The sequence below is a fragment of the Saimiri boliviensis genome, chromosome 9 (assembly GCF_048565385.1).
Source record: "Saimiri boliviensis isolate mSaiBol1 chromosome 9, mSaiBol1.pri, whole genome shotgun sequence".
Taxonomy (NCBI): Eukaryota; Metazoa; Chordata; class Mammalia; order Primates; family Cebidae; genus Saimiri; species Saimiri boliviensis.
This window is the reverse complement of record NC_133457.1, coordinates 34,399,124-34,419,664: the sequence shown is the minus strand read 5'-3', so window position 1 is coordinate 34,419,664 and position 20,541 is coordinate 34,399,124. Positions and strand designations below refer to the sequence as shown.

General features: G+C 35.9%; 1 protein-coding gene across 5 annotated transcripts in view; it reads left to right on the top strand.

Moving 5' to 3' along the window:
* SATB1 (SATB homeobox 1) overlaps positions 1-19,685 on the top strand; it is a 99,563-nt gene extending 79,878 nt beyond the window's left edge. For 4 of the 5 annotated variants that reach the window (XM_003924927.4, XM_010335642.3, XM_010335644.3 and 1 more), the window contains exons 10-12: positions 12,500-12,703; positions 13,293-13,388; positions 15,034-19,685. In XM_003924927.4, coding sequence (XP_003924976.2) covers positions 12,500-12,703; positions 13,293-13,388; positions 15,034-15,546 — 813 coding nt within the window. In that variant the 3' untranslated portion in view covers positions 15,547-19,685. The remainder of the gene's footprint in view (positions 1-12,499; positions 12,704-13,292; positions 13,389-15,033) is intronic. The other variant, XM_039480360.2, reaches the window with a different exon arrangement.
* Positions 19,686-20,541: the final 856 nt, after the last annotated feature.

The window sequence follows — 20,541 nt, the reverse complement described above, 5'->3', positions numbered from 1 at the left end:
GACTGTATCACACATTTCTGATAGCTGTATTTCAGTATAATTGGTTTTCTTTGTAATCTTACATATTTTATTTCAGGCACATAAAAACACTGTTCTGAAAAGGCATCCGTGGGCTTTACCAGACTCCCAGAAGGGTCCATGGCACAAAAGAGATGAGATCAATGATTAGATAAATTTTGTAGAGGAAAAAAAAAAATATGTATTTTGTCACATGAGCTGAGGGATTCTCAAATTAACCTGAGAAACATTTACTTTTCGTTTATTGCTTTTTGGTATGCTTGCTTTTCAAGTGCCCTACACTCCAAAGCATGTAAGCAGGGGTAACAAAAATGCAGTGACATTTAAAACCACCACCAAAACAGAAACCTTATAGATAACCTTTTCTGTGATATTCACGTGCCCACGTATAGTCCTGGTGGACTTCGTGAGAGAATGCTTTTGCTTTTAGATGAGACATTTTTTCCAATTGAACTATACCTTTAGTATCAACTTAAACCCGAAGTTTAAGTGGTTCTTACCTCACTGGACAAGTTTTGTCCCCACATCTCCTCTTAGTCTGCACAGTGACGAGCACATAGATGGCACTCAGGAATTGTCTGTAGAAGGATAGAATGACTGAGAAGCACATTTTAATCAGCTCCCAATATTACCCTCATAAATGCCAACCTGTTCCAAAGGGAGTCACTGTGGGACAGTGGGAGGAGGCGCTAGCGGGGGCTCCCAAGGACAGAGCAGGGTCCTGCTCCACTGCTGCCGTTCTCCCCTGGAGCCTTTTCTGAGCTTGCTTTCCCCAGATGTAAAATGTGATCAGAGGAGTGATTGAGACAGTCTGTGCAAAGCCCCAGTCTCCCTTGTCTCCTTTTATTGGTAAAATTATAACCCGGTCATTGTCACTGGGACCCACATGATGCGTCTAGAAATATTTATGCTTGCCTTTTTTTAATGCCTACTTGTGAATCACAAGATTTGGGTCTTTCAAATTAAGCCAACTTCTGATTAGCAGGTTTGTATAATGGATAAAATGATGTGGTTTTGGCCACAAAATGGGTGTTAATTTATCAGCAAAATCATAAGCAAGTTGGGAGCTCATAGTGACCCTGCTTGCTTGATTGTTCCTCTTAGGATGTGATTCCCGTAACTTTTACGATCCCAAATGTCTTCCCCTGATTTCAAAAATTCTTTGTTATCTCTCCTAAAACATTATAGAGGGAATATTTAAATTTTTAATTCCCAGCCCCTAAATATGCATAATAGGGAGTGTAGCTCATTTTAGATGTGCAGTTTGAAAAGTTTTACATAAATCAATTAAAAATTCAGTGGCAGAAATATTTGTCTAAATCAACCTGGTAGTAAATTATTTTTGTAAGCAAACAAACCACCGTGTCAGGTAAATTGTCACCTTAAAATTACTCATTTTATGATTTCTTAAATTTATGTGTGGGATTTGGGTTTGGGTTTGGGTTTGTTTTTGTTTTTTGTTTTATTTGCACATGGCATATATGAATATTCAATATTTTTTCTTAATGACCTTCATTATTTTGAATAGGAAAATAAATATTGTAAATTTTTAATAGTGACTTTAGGAAGCAACATAATAAATTTGCTTCATAACATTGCAATATGAGAGCACATACTCATTTGAGTTAAGAAATTTAGGAAAAGGAAAGCTTCTTGTTAAAAATTCTGTTTTTAAAGAAAACAGTAATTTTACTTTTGTTTGACAGAAGGTCTTTATAGTATAGCTTGCCTACCTTATTAAACCTGTTATGCTGAGCTCAATTTGAACCTTATTTTTTGTTCAAATACAGCAACGTCATTATGAATACAAATTGTTGGACTTTGCTACTATACATGAGCCCTCAGAAATTGCAGAGGTGTGTACAGTTTTTTTACCACTAATTAAATGCCCCAAATTAGGCCATTTTTGTATCTTTCTGGGTACCCCCCATTTGCTGCCACTTGAGTTTGTTGTGGTGAATCTTTTGCCACAAAACGTTCACCCATTGAAGTGTGAGCCTCAGGGTGTTTCCAGGCTTTTTGGGTGAAGGAAAGTGAAGAGTTTGCCACTCAAAGGGCTATTTGTGTTCACATTTGTTTGTGATAAATGTAACTCAAATAGCAGGGTTGGGGGCAGGCTGGAATAAAGAAACCCATCAGAATTAGATTATCGAAGAAATGCTGTGGGACTGAACCACAGCAAAAGGAATGGAAAAGGAGGAACAAATTCAAGAGATGTTTGAGGGAGTATTGACAGGAATTAAACAGTTATGGGAGAGACAGAAAAGAAAAGTTAGATTTTTAGTTAAAGCCACTTTGCTATACATTTTTATTACAAAACTAATACACAGCCACTATAGAAAAATAAGAAGATAAAGGCATAAGGAAAAACATAAAATTACTGGTAATTTTAATCACCTAGAGATGACCACTTTAAGGATCCTGATTTACACACTTTATATACCACAAACACTCACACACACGCACACACGTGTATCTGTATGTATATATGTGTGTTTGCATGTCTTACATTTATTCATAGGCTGTACATACCATTTAATTCCCTATTGATGTGTATTTAGATTATATTCAGCTTTTGCTAGTATAAATATGAATGTAAACATCATTATAGTTAGATATTTATACACATCCTTATTTCCTTAAATTCTTAAAAGTGAAATTATTGGATCAAAGAAGGCATTTGGGTTTTACAGATGATTGCTGGACATTTCTACATTCTGCAGTTCACAGTGTCCTTCAGAAAGACTACACCAATTTATGCTTCAAATAACAGCCTTTCCGCTTAGGTGATTGGGTTGTGTGGTAATACTATTAACTGAGCAAAACTTCCTAGGAGGAGAACCTGGCTTAGGGGAAGATGCTGGGTTCAGACTGGAATATTGTAACTGAATTATTTTCATTAGCTCCCTTGATGTTGAAATCCCTTGTGTGATAATGACAACAATAATAAAATAATAATAGCTGATATTCATCATACTGTTACTGTGTGCCAAGGCCTTTTCATGAACTATTTTACTTAATTCTCACAACCCTATGAATTAAGTGGTAAAATTAGACCCCATTTATAGAGCAGAAAATTGAGGTTTAGCAAACTTGAGTAATATGCCCAAAGTTACAAGGCTGATGATAAATGGTAGGATAGATGCTCAAATTAAAACCCAGACCTAACTAAGATCTTAACAAATAGATCTTAGAAGTCCATTAGAGGAGATGAGGTTGCAGTAACTAAGTAGTATCCTCAAGAAAATATAATAAAGAGCTATTTAAAAAAAAAAAAAAGGCATAGGCAGTCAGTTCAAAAGTACCGGTCTGTCTGTTTTCCCAGATTCCTGCCAATTCATCCTATTCTGTTATTTATTATTCTTCCTATTTTAAATATTGCTCCCTTTTCAAATCCAAGCCAGTGTCTGTCTTCATCAGTGAAGAATTCCTTGACAGCCCTACCTCAGCACTTCCCCATGTGGATCCCACTTGACCAAGAGTGCCTATCAGTGACTTTTATCACATGCTATCTTGCACTAATAGTTATTTTTGAATACCAGGACTTGCAAAATGTATTTGGAGACATTTAAGGCAAGTGCTTTCAGTAAAGTTTATAAGACCTTTGTTAGTTACCATGGAGCAGGCATTGGGCTGAATGTATTGTTTCATTTGTACTGGCTAGTATTCTGTGAGATTAATACCATTATTACCTGCAGTTTGTGGAGGAAGAATCTGAAGCTCAGAAAGGTTATTTGTTCAAGTTCACATAGATAAAAGCCTATATGGGATATAATCCTTTTATTGGTATACAGAAGTGCTTGAGCGTGTCTTGAAAGACAAGTAGTATTTGAATGGACACCAAAAAAAAAGGAGCAAGGGCTTTCCCATGAGAGAGAATTGTATGAGGAATGGAGAACAGAATGTAAGGCAGTCTTCGGCAATAGCTAATAAATAGTCTGACAAATTTGGACATAAGTGTCATTGGGAAGAACCTCAGAAGCAGCCCCTGGGAATGTGAACTTTTCTCCCACCTTGGGAAGCCACTGAAGGTCATAGCGAAGAGTAGGGTAACTATGGGCAGTTTGAAAGTGGAAGACTAATGTAATTATTCTCGTTCTGGGATCCCATTTACAAGAATATCACAAAGATGGTTAAGAGGATTCAAGAAAGCTGAATGAAACCTGTTTCTTTACCTGTCAATAAATTTCATAGGCGAAATTAAACATTAGGTTAATGTGCTTTTTATAGGAATCACATCAACTCTGTATGATCACACTGGTTCTCTATTCGTCATCAAAACTTTGATCATCATTGACGTACTTTTTCCTAACTCAAGAAAGGAAGAGGAATGATTACTTTAAAGCTTTTTTGTTCAGAAATCAGAATAATTGCCCATTGGAAGTAATTAAAAAAGAATGTTGTTTAAGAGAGTAATTCAAGGAAGAGGTGCCTCAGTTCTGACAAGTTGATAGTGGCAGAATGGAAAGAGTAAATAGTTCTTAATGATGGAGAGACTAAAATTGATGAAAATGTTACAGCACGAACCTTGGGAGTCTTGAGTTTTCTGGTTTTTTTTTTTTTTTTTTAATGACACCAGCTATGAAGAATGAGGAGAAAATTAAAACTTAACATTTGAAGAGAAAGTGCATAAATGTTAAATAGGAGCCAGGTCATATCACTGAAATTTATGTAATGTCAAAAATATATCTTAGGCTGAGGGGAAAAAAATGAGAAAAATTTTTTCAGAGTCCTTATTCAAGTATCAGATATATAAGCCAGAATTTTATTTATTTTGTTTCAGCTTTGACTAAACTACCCTGAAAGCAGGATTGACATATATATGAAAATTAAACTTTCAAATTAGATATTTTCCAAATCTAATGTTGTAAAAATAAATTGAGACCTTTTTTGGGAAACTCTCTATTTTAATCAAGAGCTCATCTTTTTGCTAACTGGTTTAATGGGTTGTCTAGAATTTTATACTTTTATCTTCATTCCTGTTTGTTTTTAACCACTTCTCAAATTCCCCCTCTGAAAATATTCTTTAAAATGTGAGATCTCTGTGCTCAACAACCTATTTAAGTCAGAACCATTTGTATCTGCTCTGGCCAGTGTGTTATCTGATAATCTTGTTACGGATCAAATGATTTGTAGCCTAGGAGAAACCATCAAATCCATGTGTGCCCTAAAGTTAGTGGCTTTCAAAAAGTTTTAAAAGAGGTAAACATAAAACCATTAAAAAAATTGATTTGCACTTTTTTATCTGATTAAATTTTAAACAAAATTGAAGAAGATCATTTACCATTTACCAGTGACTGTGAGTATTCCTTCTAAATTCACTCAGTTTTAATAGAAAATTTTCTCCAGGTTGTATAAACATTATTTCTTTACGCTAATAATTTTCTTTATGCGTAACCTTTAGAAACTCTGCTAGAGGTGTTTAACTTCTTAATGACTAAGTGGCAAAAATCTACTCAAGATTTTTGCCACTTAGTCATTATCTATCAAAATCTATCAAAAAATTTCTTGATAGCCATTTTATGTCTTATTATTGCCCCAGTATTGGAACACACAAATTTTTTGGCTAAGATATTGAGTCTCTTAAATAAACTGGAGCATCTAGAGAGAATTTAAAAACAGCAACAGTTTAGAAGTTAAAAATAGTAACATTTAAAAGGATTATTATAATTTTTTTTCTTTCAGCAAATATCAGAAACCACACTTTGAAAAACAAACATATTGGGGGATACATACATGCACACACATATGCCTTTTAAAATATATTTCTTTTTTAAAACCCATCTTTGAATCAAGTGGATGTAATGTGCTACTTTTAGAATGGAAAAAGCATTTACCGGTATGTCTCAGTTCAAATTTATTTTCCATGTTTTCTTTAATAAGACCAATGTTAACTTAGCAGGAAAAGTTACCTAGAGTGCCAGCTGAGGTTCTTTTCCCTTTACACAAAGTAGATGTTATTAAGATGGGGAGAAAGATTAATGCATTTCCTACTAATTCCATAGAGGAGAACATGTATCTTTATTAATGTTAATGGTGGGGGCCTCTCATAATGTTATAGAATAATCTGCTTTAGCAAAGGTTTTTCTTCTAAAGAACTTCATATCATTTAAAGGTTAATATGTTAGGTAAAGAACAGTATCTTAAGACAAGTGTTTTTATTACAGGACATGATGGGATGGTTTATATTAAATTATATGATGATTTGAATGGGAAAGAAAAAGTGCATCGCTTCTTGCCCTCAACTTTAATGCCTTTAATCAAATAATGACCTTCTGGAAAATAGTTAATTTTAAGCATTTGGAAAGATCAATACCACTTTGCCACCAAAAAATGGCCTAGATGATGAAATTTGATGTATTTAAAAGTATCATTTCACCCTTTTAACCTAGTAAATAATTTAAAATGCTTTCAGTATTGCTTTGCCACTGTTTTGTTTCTCACTGCGCAGTGTTAGGATTCTTCATGAAGAAAGGTTGCAAGTGGGTATGTGAAGCATTTAGACCTCACACCTAGAAATGGGATTATATCTCCGTTCGGTCTTACATGTTTCTGCATTAGCCCCCCCAACCAAAAGAAGTATGTTTAAATACTACACATACATACGCACTTTGAGGCAGAGTGTGTATAAAGCATAAAACGTATGAAAATAGAACCTTTCTGCAACCGTACTTTGGTAAGGTGGTTTTCGTTGTTTTTTCAGACAGAAAAAGAGGTGGTTTAAAACATTGTTAGTCACTTTGCATCTTTTGTGGTATCTTTAAACCTTTATGCTAAAGGTGAAGGATTTGGTAGCTCTGACAATTAGAACCCATTTTCCCCCAGCTTGTAGAACACTGATATGAAATTACTCTTGAGTGCCGACATCTTTGTAAAAAATAGAAAAAAAAAAAAAAAAGAAACAGAAAAAAAATTGCCCTCTATTAGCATGTTTGTGGGCAGATTAAAAACTGTCTTCATTAGCATAAGTAACACTTACAGATTCTTTTAAAAGTAGAAAATTATTTGCTGAATGATAAATTGCTAGCTTTATAGTTAGTTGTTGTTGAAAATGTACTCATTCAAATGCCTGGTGTAGTTTAGTCTACAATACTGAATTTTTTGTTAGAAGTACTATTTAATGGATTATGTACTTAATCCTTGTTCCTACTACTTGCTGAAATGTAATTCATGCTTTCCACTAAAATGTTTGTATCAAATACTTTCCTATTTAGATTGATTTCTTTTAATATCATATATTATTATACTATATGCCCCAGAGATTGGAACAAAATATTCCTTCAAATAACACATAAAAGATGAGGGTGGGGGGGGATAAATACAGACTATAAAATGTTTTGCTTTTTAGAACTCAAATTACCATTCTATTTTTTCGGCTGTATTTTTCCTTCTTAGTTGCAGTAAGAATTATTTGTCATTTTCTTTCTCTTTTTATAGCTCTTAGTTTTAAAATGTATATGTACATAATGATAATATATACATATATGTATATTGCATTAAATGACTTTTTTTTCTCAGAGAATACCAAAGTCTGTTTTCTCCTGGAACAGTAGTTATGCTACTTACTCCCAGCTTTGTCACAGAACAGGCCTTGTTAGGGGTTCTCTTTTTAAGCGTGAGGCTTTATAAAGTACAATAAATTCATTTATGAAAGGAGGTTACTTTCTTGACTCAATTAAAATCATTGTGCACCCCTTATCTGTTAAAATGTTAGAAGGGAATTGACTTGAATTAAATGTTCTAAAAAGAGTGGAGTGAAAATCAGAGATTGAGTTTGGTTGGAAATTAGCAGCTGAGAGATGAAGGTGCCAGGATTTTTATTTAAATGTGGTACAACAAGATTCTGTCAGTAAAGCACATCATTAGAATATTGAGTTTAGAACTGCTAATTTTTCCTTTAAAATGAGCATACAGTCATGTGTTTCATGGACCATAATAAATTGCCATTGTGTTATCATTGAGTTTGTTTTGCTTTTTTGCAGTACTGATTTGGCAGTTATTCTGCATTTTCTCTTTTCCTTTTTTTTTCCCCCCAATCTTATATTTCTTTAATAGATCCCTAACCAAAACCAGTCAGAAAGAATTACTTATTTCATGCAGTCTTAGGTTTAGCATCTTTTGCACCATTTTCTTGCTTACGGTAGCAAGACATTTGCAGATGGTTCTTGGTTACTATAAAGTACATAACAGTATTTCCTTTGTGGCAGATGGATTTAAGACTTTTAGTTCTCAATAAATGTAGGTTTACAATACATAACTTTACAGGATTTGTGTTGTATATAACAGGTTTGAACATATTATCTCAGAATTCATCTGCATGGCATTTTCAGCTTATTCAGGGTCCATGCCAGTTTTTTTAAGTAATAGGGGGAGCACTGTGATTGATCGCAACAGCTCAAGGCGTGATTTTGAATAGAAACAAAGGGTTTAGAACAGAAGGTGTCAAATTAAACTTTGTCAGTTTGAAAGTAGTAACATCCTGAAAGTTTTACTAATTTATTTACATGTGGCTACTGTTTATATTTTGCTCTCTTTATATGCAGCGTAATGTTGCTTGGCAAATTTACTACCTTTAAAGTTTAGGTTGTTCCTTGTACTATTTTTGTTTTCTGAGAATGGATTGGTCTCATTATTTTAAGGCTGTTAGTCCCCTGTCTTTTCTACTGTTCCAAACAGTTGTGAGCTAATTTAATTTAGAGAGCAGTTTCCTATTCCTGCCTATGGCCTTACGTATATCAAGTCCCAGAGACGTCTCTTAAAAACGTAATCATGTTTTGTTTTTGTTTTTGTTTTTTGCAACAAAGCACTGGATTTCATTCTTCATCTCTCCCCCGACCCCAAACATAAATGCAGTTATCACTTAAAAACTAGTACAGAAGTTTCGGGGAATCATTTTTGTCAGATATTAAAAATACTTTGACATAGTCATTTTCTTCCTGTTTATTTATTCTAACAATAACACTTGTGGAAAACTGACCTAGGAAAAGGTATTGAAGAATTAGAAAGCATTTGGCTTCTTTAGTCATTTTCTGCAAAAACATAGATGAGATTACTGTCATTAATAGAGTAACAATCAATAGGATTTGAGGTAGTCAAAATATTCCAAGGTATTTAAATAGCATTAGAATAAATTACCTTATTTTTGCCAGTATAAATTGAGAATGAGCCAATTTATTTATACACTGACAAAGAGCTAATGTGTCAAAATGTCTGTTTTCCATTATTTTTTAAGAGAGATGCACATCAAGAGAAGCAGCACCCCCCTTTTTAATTTTTTTGGAATACCCTTGTACAGCTAACAGTTCCCAGCTGCACCGTTAAATATTTTTCTAAGAAGCATCTGATTTCAGTCTCTTAAAATCATCGCGTTTCTTGAAAGGCTAGCGGAGATATGCTTCAACTTATAATTCATCAAATTATTTTTAGATAAGGAATTAGAAGTATTATTTAAGGGCAGAGGTTAATAGCAAACTACTGGAAATGTTATGTTAGTCATGGGCAATTAATAAAAATAAGGATCCGTCTCGTAAGTATAGAGACACAGTAGTGACAATATGAGCAAAATATTTGTTGAATGAGTCAGGGCTCTTTTTCTGAAATATTTGTTAAACCAGCATGAGTGTGATTGTTTAGGAATTAGCTATCATTATTAGCCATTTTAAAAGAACTAATGATTTTCTTTTCCAAAGAACATCTGTGATCCACATGTTTTTTCACATATATCCAAGTGCTAACTGATCTCTGCATTACTTTAAAAAGTTTCTAAAGGATGTGAAAAATCACTGGAGTTTTTCAGCTCTCTCCAAGAAGCTTTTCTTACATGAATCATTCTTAATTTAACTTTTAGCAATTTTTAGTTACAAGCATTTATTTTTTTTTTAAAAAAAATTCTTAAACATTCAATGTTTAGCATTTATTGCAATAGTAGAATACTAGCCGAGTTTAAAAAAAATCTGCTCTTTTCTTTATGAACCTCTAACTTCTTTTGAAAGGTATATAAAACTGTGTGATTTGCTGTGTTCAGGTAGAAAGATCCTGTCAATTGTGATGGCTAAAGGAGGCAGACAAAGGGGAGAGGGAAAGTAATCTCACCCATAGTTAATATTAAAGCCTACAGGAAGATACATATCTAAAACCTACACAGCAACAAAATTTAAAAGTAAAGTATAAAGAATAGCTTAGTTGTAGAAAAATGTATATTTTCATGGCTTAATTCAGATGGCAAGTATTTACCAGTAAGAGCTAAGTAAACATCTCCAGGGCACCATATGCAAGTGGGTCTGATACTTCAAATGCTCACATACAGTTTTGTAGTTAATGTATTCACATAAATAGAGCTGAAATATGTCATATTATAGTATTCTGGAAGTAAACATAGAATTGCCCTGGTTAGAAGAGAAGCAAGTTCAGTGACACTGCAATCACAGTGATTTTTATGTTTTATTTAGCTAACAGTCTTTCAGGTAAATCTACAGTTTACTGCCTGCTGTCTTAACCTTGATTTATGCATTCAGTGGCATCAAATGAGTGCGTGATTATATGACCATCCCCATGCATATATTTGCTTAATTAAAAGACCTGTTGAGTAGGAATACTAGTAGATGTCATGAGATACAGCAGCAGTCACCATGGGCTGGTTAGCAGATAGGTCTTGGGAAGATTATATCTCAGTTTTCTACCTTTTCTTCAAGTAGCCATTTTGGGGAGAACAGGCCATGTTTATTTCCACTGTACACTGCAGTCAAAGAAGAATTTTTCTTTCTAATGGTTTCAGTTTGAGAAGGGAAGGAAAATCATGCCATCCTCTGACCTCACCCCTGATAACATAAAAAATAAAACCCTCCTTGACGAGATCTGAAAATTACATAATTAAAAAAAAAAACTGTACTTCCCTTTTCATCCAACTAATTTACTTAAAATTTCTAAGAAATGTCTTTGTCTTAGATCAAGTTCCCTAAAAGCAGAGCCTAGGATGGGAGTCAGGTGCTCATGATTTGGTGAGGGCCCTGGGAGGAAAGGAGGAGGAACAGGGAAGAACAGCAAGTCCGGTAAGGATGTGGTCTCAGGCGACGTCTAGCCCTAGGTTGATGGGTGAGGGAGCAAGAAGAATGGGGATGACTGTCTCTAGAGAGTAGATTGAAGGGTAGAGTGAGTCGTCCGTTTTCAGAAAAAGGGCCAGGGACTTTGTGCCATTGGGTCAGCCAGTCACTGGGCATCTGGGGTGAGGAGGTCAATGAAGAAGTGTAGAGATGGCTTCGAGACATTTATCCAGAGCAGAATACAGGTGAGAGTCACAGCAGACAGCTGAATGGCAGAGCAGGGTGGCTGCCTTGGTTGGTGGGGGACTGGGTCGGACGCCCTCACTATTCCCCTTCATTCCATTGTTTAATGTCCATCATGGCAGCCAAGGTGAAGACTTGCGATGACTAGAAAATGTGTTCTGATGCCCACTCAGTTCTTGATAGATAACCCCAGGGTGAAAAACTGGGCCTTGGAAGCGTCAGAGAGGTTCAGATTTTGGCAGTCACTGGACATTTCCTTCTCTCTTAGCCCAAGAAACTTATTTAATTCTTGACTGACAAATCATATGTTCCCACTGCAGTAGGCAGAAAAATAGACTCCACTGTCTCTTTTTTCTTTTTTGACTCAATCTTGGCTCACTGCAACCTTCATCTCCCTGGTTCAAGCAATTCTTTTGCCTCAGCCTCCCGAGTAGCTGGGATTGCAGGCATGCACCACCAAGCCCAGCTAATTTTTTTGTATTTTTAGTAGGGACGGTGTTTCACCATGCTGGCCAGGATGGTCTCGATCTTCTCACCTTGCGGTCCACCCGCCTCGGCCTCTCAAAGTGCTGGGATTACATGCACTAGCGACTGCGGGCCCAGTGTCTCTTTTTAAAGAGTTGTTTCATAGCAAATTATTCTAATGCCCATTGTAATCATCATGCCTTATGCTGGACAACATTCGTGCTGGTACAATTGCACATGTCCTTTCTGTTTCATACATGCACACACACATAAATACTCACACAGTTTTCCTTCAAATCCAGAAATTACAAGCTTAGGAAATCCTTTTTAAAAAAATTATTTCTAAAATCTCTCCTGCCCCTTAAGCACTTCAGTATCCTCAGATGGCCAGCCACTCATTAGACAGGAAAGTTGCGCAAGACTGAAGCACATCAACTTTGTTTTTCTCCTATTTCATATATTACAAAGTCTGTGATAAATGTTCTCTCACCCTCAGAGTCTGAAAAATGTATCCCTCCTTTGAGATGCAAATCTGAACTTTGATTAGAAACAGAGTCTGCCTCCTTCAGCCACAGATAACCTCTCTTAACAAGTTAAAAACAAATTTTAAAGCAGATTATTTTGTTCTGAGCTTATGAAAAAGTTAATAAGGTTTTTCCTTTTTAGCTCCTATTGGAAAATGCCATTCCCCACCCAATAGGCACAAACTAACCTATTATGCCCTTATCTCTAAGGGATGGTTATGTGAGCTGTTACGCTGGAAGGAAGATCCTTCTCCAGAAAACAGAACCCTGTGGGAGAACCTCTCCATGATCCGAAGGTTCCTCAGTCTTCCTCAGCCAGAACGCGATGCCATTTACGAACAGGAGAGCAACGCGGTGCATCACCATGGCGACAGGCCGCCCCACATTATCCATGTTCCAGCAGAGCAGATTCAGGTTCGTTTACCTTGTTCAATTCAATATAGCAATAAGTAAATAAAGCTTTAAACTTAGCAGGGAAACTAGCGTTTCTCTCCCTCCTGCCAGTCTAAACATAGGCTTTTTAGCACGAGATAACAATACACTGCCCTCTTGCTCAGGGAGATAAACTGAAGATTAACATACTTTTTCCAATATATATATTGTCTTCCTCTTTCCTCATCTCCCAACCCCCAAAGCGACAGGAACCCCCTTTTTACACTCCTTGTTTGGCAAATGTGTCTTTGTTGGTATTGGGTTTTGCGTTGAGAGTTTAAAGTTTTTGTGTGTGTTTTTTAAAAATCATGATTTAAAACACCACCTATTTTTTTAATTAATAGCACAGTGCCCCCGAGGAAAAGAGCTACTGCTGTTGCTGTAAAGGAAGTTTGTAGAATCACAATTTTGTACATTGGATTCTGTCCAGAAAGAGGAGGGGAGGGAAGCTTAATTGGAATCTTGCTTTATCGTCCTTGGCCCTTCCTTCACCTTGTGTTTAATCTCTGTCTCCCCACACTTCACAGAATGTAGGTTAGGGGTGAGTCATATCTGTTTGTCTTTCCTTTAGAGCCCCTCTCCCACCACCCTTGGGAAAGGAGAGTCTAGAGGCGTTTTCTTACCAGGCCTGCCGACCCCTGCACCATGGCTCGGTGCTGCTCCTCAGGTGAGCGGGCACAGTTACCTCTGCCAGCAAGGGACACAGAGAGGGGGTGAAATGAAGACCTGCTCCCCAGGTCAGGATTTTCAAAGGATATACCATGGCCATGGCCTGAGCCCACTGTGCCAGCAGATGCAGACTTGTGCTTTGTCATGTTATGGGACTTGTCACCATTCATCTCGTAAAGGAACTCTCCTGTGAATTTAGATGGAAGAGTTCTGGCATCAGGTAGTCATTAGTGCTCTTAGGGCCCCAATTGCTTAGGAAGCGTGTTGTCATTGAACTTGAGCTGTAGAGCTTATGCTTGTGAAAGGGGATGATTTTAGCTTTCTCTTTTAAAGTAAAATGCCATTGTCTTCCAGAGTCCTAAAATTCTACCTTTATTGAATCACCTGCATTATTTTTTATATTTCTGTAAAAATATATATATATATGTATGTGTGTGTGTATGTGTGTGTATATATATATATAGATATAGATATAGATATAGATAGCTAAAAACAATAATAGAGTTGTTTATCTACCAAGATAAAAAAATTCTTGAGTGTGTATTAAAACAAGTTGACAGAGTTTCCCTTTAGGATTTCAAAGACTAAAATAACCATGAAAGCCTGAAAAACTTACTGTTTAGCAGAAACAAAAAAGAGAAAAATGTATGTTAAGTAATTTTAAAAAGTATTCATTTGAAAATGTAAATTGTTTTTAATAAAATTCCTTCTTAGAGGTATAAAAGGAAATGCCTAGAGACGATATCAGCATTCTAACATTGTGCCACTTACTCAGGTTGATTTGCTTTGCTGGTAAGAATTATGGATATCGAGTATACAGTATGTGCATGTGTCACATATTTATATATAATTGTGTATGGAAATTATAGCACATAGAGTAATTATGAAAAAGTGTCTGTATACACTAAATTTAAATCCTAATCACATCTGAGATTACTATAGACAAAACAATTCACTAGCCGTCGTATGGGGGATTGAACCTTTATTTTGAGGTAAGAAAAAAACTTGCAGTGTCAGCCTAGCGCAGTTTGGTAAGAAATTGTGTGTGTATTAAATTGGAACTGTCTGATACAAAAATCACAAATGTGCGAATCTTAAAAATCCTTTGGTCTCATGACAGATAACCTTGAGTAAGAGCATACGCTCATCTTCCATTCTTCCTGGCCATTCAGTGAAATGGAGCAGAACACGAATTTCTTTCCCCACTGCTCTGTAGCTCACCTTTCTAAAATGTCTTTGAAATCCTAGCCTCTCAATCTTCATTTTAAATCTTTGTTAATTATTTACATCATAATTTGATGTGCTGTCTTCGCCTTTGATGCGTATCCTTCTAGTGAAGTTTAATGGCTCCCATTTTCAGAGCACTGAGTTTTCACTTCCTCCACTGATTTCTGATAAGTAAGTGCAGTAGCCCCCCATATTATTCATTTGGGGGCATAGCTGTATTAATTCATCCCTCATATCATTTTTGATGTTTTTCTAAATGCTGTGGGCCATTGAGGTGGCCTTCCTTTTTGTTCCGATTCTCCGTCCCTATCAAAGAAACTATATGTGGGATTTGTGACCACGTTTCCTGATTCTAGGCGGCTTTGTGTGGAACTCCACGATAGCAGAGCTCTGATTGTCTCCTTGTTTCTCTGCAGCAACAGCAGCAGCAACAGCAGCAGCAGCAACAGCAGCAGCAGGCGCCGCAGCCTCCACAGCCACAGCAGCAGCCACAGGCAGGCCCTCGGCTCCCCCCACGGCAACCCACGGTAGCCTCTCCAGCAGAGTCAGATGAGGAGAACCGGCAGAAGACCCGGCCACGAACAAAAATTTCAGTAGAAGCCCTGGGAATCCTCCAGAGTTTCATACAAGACGTAGGCCTGTACCCTGATGAAGAGGCCATCCAGACTCTGTCCGCTCAGCTTGACCTTCCCAAGTACACCATCATCAAGTTCTTTCAGAACCAGCGGTACTATCTCAAGCACCATGGCAAACTGAAGGACAATTCTGGCTTAGAGGTCGATGTGGCAGAATATAAAGAGGAGGAGCTGCTGAAGGATTTGGAAGAGAGTGTCCAAGATAAAAATACTAACACCCTTTTTTCAGTGAAACTAGAAGAAGAGCTGTCAGTGGAAGGAAACACAGACATTAATGCTGATTTGAAAGACTGAGATAAAAGTATTCGTTTCGTTCAACAGTTCCATTGGTATCTACTAACAAAATGAAAAGTTCACCTTGTATTCTCTCAGAAAACCTTTGTTGTTCATTGTTTGGCCAATGAATCTTCAAAAACTTGCACAAACAGAAAAGTTGGAAAAGGATAATACAGACTGCACTAAATGTTTTACTCTGTTTTACAAACTGCTTGGCAGCCCCAGGTGAAGCATCAAGGATTGTTTGGTATTAAAATTTGTGTTCACGGGATGCACCAAAGTATGTACCCCGTAAGCATGAAACCAGTGATTTTTTTTTTTTTTTTTTTTTTTAGTTATTATTCTGGAGCCTCAAGCATTATAACTTCTGTGATTATGATTTTCTCTCCTATAATTATTTCTGTAGCACTCCACACTGATCTTTGGAAACTTGCCCCTTATTTAAAAAAAAAAAAAGGAAAAAAAAAGAGTTTGTTACTCTATTGTATGTTACAAAAGAACTATAGACTGTGGAATGCAGTTTAAAGATGACATATGCCAACAAATGCCTTGTATTATATGGCACTGCCGTAATTCAAATTTGTTTTTATTTTGGAAATAAAAGAAGTTCACTGTAATTTTTTTTCATTCTCATTGTTACATGATTTTTTTAAAAAAAGGAAAAGAAAATGTGAAACACAATTTAGTCCTCATTATTTATTTGTAGATCCTGCAGCATCATGTTGTAATTAATTTTTTGGAAGTTTCCGTTAAATGTAATATTGCTTCTCTTGTTACCATACTGATTCTTTTCTATTTATAAATGTATTTTGATGGGCAGTAAAACAAAGTGTCTTAAAAGTTTTAAATAGAGAAAATGTGCTTTACACAGTTGCCTATAAAAAGTGCTCTATGTTATCCAAGCAATTCATACTATAAGCTTCACTCTTATTGTTGTATGCAATTTTTACTATCATGCAAATAAGCTTAGGTAAATAAAACTAATAGATCACCTTAGAAAATTATGCAATTAATGTGAAAATAATTGATGTTTGCAATGTGTCTTCCTTTGGTTTACAATCAATTTTAAAGCTACATCTGTATAAAATTTCTGTATAAAGGTGTATTTCTTTTTTATGAGTTTATGGCTATGAAAACACCAGCTATTTTGTTACAGCTGGCTGTTTTTATAAGTGTATCACAATTTTCTTTATGCAGAAATGTTCTGCCTAGGAGTGGTTATTGACTGTAACTACACAATTAAAATTGTTTGTATGTTATGACATGGTAGGGTTTGTCTGCTTATGTGAAGTAACTTTAAAGAAGAGTCAAAGGATGGCCCTCTCATTTAGGTGCATGTTAATACTTTCTTGCTATTTAACTGATTTTGAAAAGAGCAATTGAAAAGTTACTTGAAACACTGTAAATTTAAATCACAAACACATGCTCATTTTTAAATAGGTATGAAATTTCACAATGAAGATAACCTGTTTTGGTTAACATTTTGCTTAATAAATAGAGATAGGATGGTCAAAAGACTCTCCAACAAAAACATAAATCCAGTCTCTAGCAGTTATGTTCTTAGAGTGGATTCGTCTGTGCTTATTTCACAATACTTCAATTATAGCAACACTTTTCCTTAAGCTAATGTACAAATATTTTTAAAGTCCATTAATAGTAACAAAATAAGTAGGGGGAAAATGGACCTTCTGTATAAAGACCGCTTAGTAAGCTTTTTTTTTTTTATACGAGTTTTTGGACTAAGTTAATAACTAAGCTCATTTGATTGTATATGTCATAACTATAAGAGCTACATGAAGAAAATAGGAATAACACATCTGGTATTTAAATATAGTCTTCAAAGTTCTTGCAACATTAAACTTAGTAAAATGCCAGAATATAAAATGAGGTGTGCTAATGGTCACAGAAAGGACTGAGGCCAGCATTACAGTTTTGCGTGATTTTTATTTGCCTCTTCACTTTAAGGCAGACGTCCCCAAACTAAGACCTGCGGGCCACATGCGGCCCCCTGAGGCCATTTATCCGGCCCCCGGCCGCACTTCAGGAAGGGGCACCTCTTTCATTGGTGGTCAGTGAGAGGAGCACAGTATGTGGCGGCCCTCCAACGATCTGAGGGACAGTGAACTGGCCCCCTGTGTAAAAAGTTTGGGGACACCTGCTTTAAGGTTTCCTAGATGCTAGTAAGGGTATCTGGGTTGCTTGAGATATCATTCTGCCAATTGCCCCTTCTCTTTCTGCCTACCATTTTCTCAGGCCCTGATGAGCTTACTGGTAGGCAACTGGGCTGCTTTAATGTTGAACTTGTACTTTAGAAACTAAAATGGAATCATTGAAAACTCTCAAAGAAGCTTTAAAGTTCCATTTACTTTTGAAGCACAGCTAAGCTACTCAGAAGGCAGCTGGTTAGTTGCAAACTTAAGATTGTACTGAAAAGTTGCCGCTTTTTATGAAGAAAACAACTCTCAAACGTTCTTGCTCACTAGAGTTCAGAAAAGTAGTAACTTGAGCCAAAGGAATTTGAATTAAGAAAATAAAACTAGATTTAATGTATTTAAGAAATAGAAACTAGAATACCATTAGTTAAATTATCTTTCTCTTCCTTATATATCCCCTGAGTTTAAGGAACAAGGCTGGGTTTTTAACCAGCCCAACCCTAACATAAGGTGTCAAATAGGTATGAAATTCAGTAATCTTTTTGGAAGGAGAAATTGGGTTGCAAATAACTTTCCCATTGCTAATAACCTAAATTATTTGAAATAATGCTTTCAGTGAAATGATGAATGTCTGTTGGTAATCAACATAGCAATGCTAACAGAATTCTCACATAGACTTTTTTAACTTTTTTAAAGTCACCATGGTTTTGATAATTTGATATTTTAAGTGCCCCCCCCCAACACACATACACACACACACACACACACACACACGAACACGCACATGTTAATAAACAATGATGGCCCGGATGGAGTGAGCAAAATTGATTTCAGGGAAGATGGCACATTTTAGAAAAGACTTACCCAGATGATCTTCCATATTGCTCACCAATGTCATTTATCGCTCATGCCAGTCCTCCTCTTGTTACCTGTGGCTATGGTAAAATTCCTGTAACAAGCTTCATTGTGTCCATGTATTTCAGAGACTTTTAAAAGCTGGGCATGACATAGCATTTTGTGCTGTTAAGACCTTAGCAGAGTCAGGTAGTTTACGGGTAATATTCAACCTTGTGCATCTGAATCTGTCATGGATTCCCTTCACTCAGCACTTTGCCACTAATTTGTATTACACTCTGTGGCCATATAATACTTGCACATTATGCAAAAAAAAGTTGATAGTATCTCCTTGCCACACAACATGCAGAGTTGACACATCATAACCTTTGAAAACCAAGGTAACTAATATGTATGCCCTAGTTGTGTGGCACTTGGTAACAAAGTCTGTACATATTATGTATAAAATGTGTATTGGTTAGCATTTAGTACTAAGAAATTCTGAGTTTAAAATAAGTGGTTTTTTTTTTTCAAAGTAGCGATATCTATATCTGTGTTTATCTAAAAATACTAGCTTGAATAGAAAGCATTCTCAAATGGTTCAAGATGGAGTAAAAATGAGAAACCCATACATTCCATTATTAAATTCTGCCCTATTCCCAATTGTTAGCATCTGGCTGATATTAAGGTCTTTGATTGTCACAATATTCTCAATAAATGAGACATTCTGAACTGCCTGGTGATATTTTCAAAAAGAGCAATTAAAATGTGTATTCCCTATAATACAGCTGACAGAAATGTTGTGTTAAAGCAAGTTGGAAATTTGCATGATAGTGTGGAAACCAATGGAGGTCCAAACTATTAATCACATCTAAAAATACCAGAAAATATCGATACTAATCTTCCTTATGCATATTTTTTACTTTTTAAGAGGGCTTATTATGAATTCATTGTTTCTTCTGAGGCAATCCTTTTAATGTAAATACTAAATACTTGCATGTCTTTTGACAAAGGCTAAACTACAATCTATTAATATGCACATTTTTGATAAAATATAAAGTACCCTAATTAAAGAAATTGTGGTAGAAGGTGTATGTCCTGAATACTATACCTGTTTAACAATACCAAATGTTAAATAAAAATAGTTTGAAATTATTGTTTAAAAGATGAGCAACATTTTTAAGACTTGCTTATGTTACCCTACTTATAGGGAGAATATATCTCCAAATTTAATTCTATCAAAAGAACACTACCAAAATTCAATTACAGCTTCTTGTCTTGTACCAAGGTTGTGTGGTTACCTTTTCCCAATAATTATTTTCAGCTGCTAATACAATGACTGTGATCAAAGCACTTGACCTGGGCCCTGTTCTCTATGATAGTGGTTGATGAGTGAATGCAGTAGAGCAGCATGTTATGCAAAGTAAATACTTGCAAAGAAACTGCAAAGTGACAAGGTAAATGTTGAACATTATTTTGCAACATTTTGAACAACATTTTGCAACAAGGTAAATGTTGAACATTATTTACTGTGGGTTGAATCAGAAACATTGCTTTTTGCGGTACTCAAATAATAAAATTTTCATTACAGTGACACTTCAATGCACGCCCTTCCGCTACCACCTCCATCTGATAAAATGATGTCCCATGTCCCATGTCCCATGTGCTACTCTGATTTTCCTTTCACAGGAGAACCAACAATACCTGTTTGATGGGAATGTTGAAGAATATTCAAATATTTATGTTTATTTGTTAGCCTGTGGCAATGTGATGCAAAATGAGAATCTGTCCGGAGCACAAACCTGTTGAATGGCATCTTAACGTGCGGACAGGCTTCATCTAGTCCACCTTCATTTCCAAAGGGAATTTGCAAACATTTGTTTTGCTAGATCTAGTACAAAGCCTTCCTCCTTCTGAGTCCCCCTTCCTAGTATCCTCACACGTTTTAAATTTAGAAAAAACATTTGTAGAATGCATTTTATTAGGCACTGCCACAAAAATATCTTGTTTAAACCTCTCCATTCCA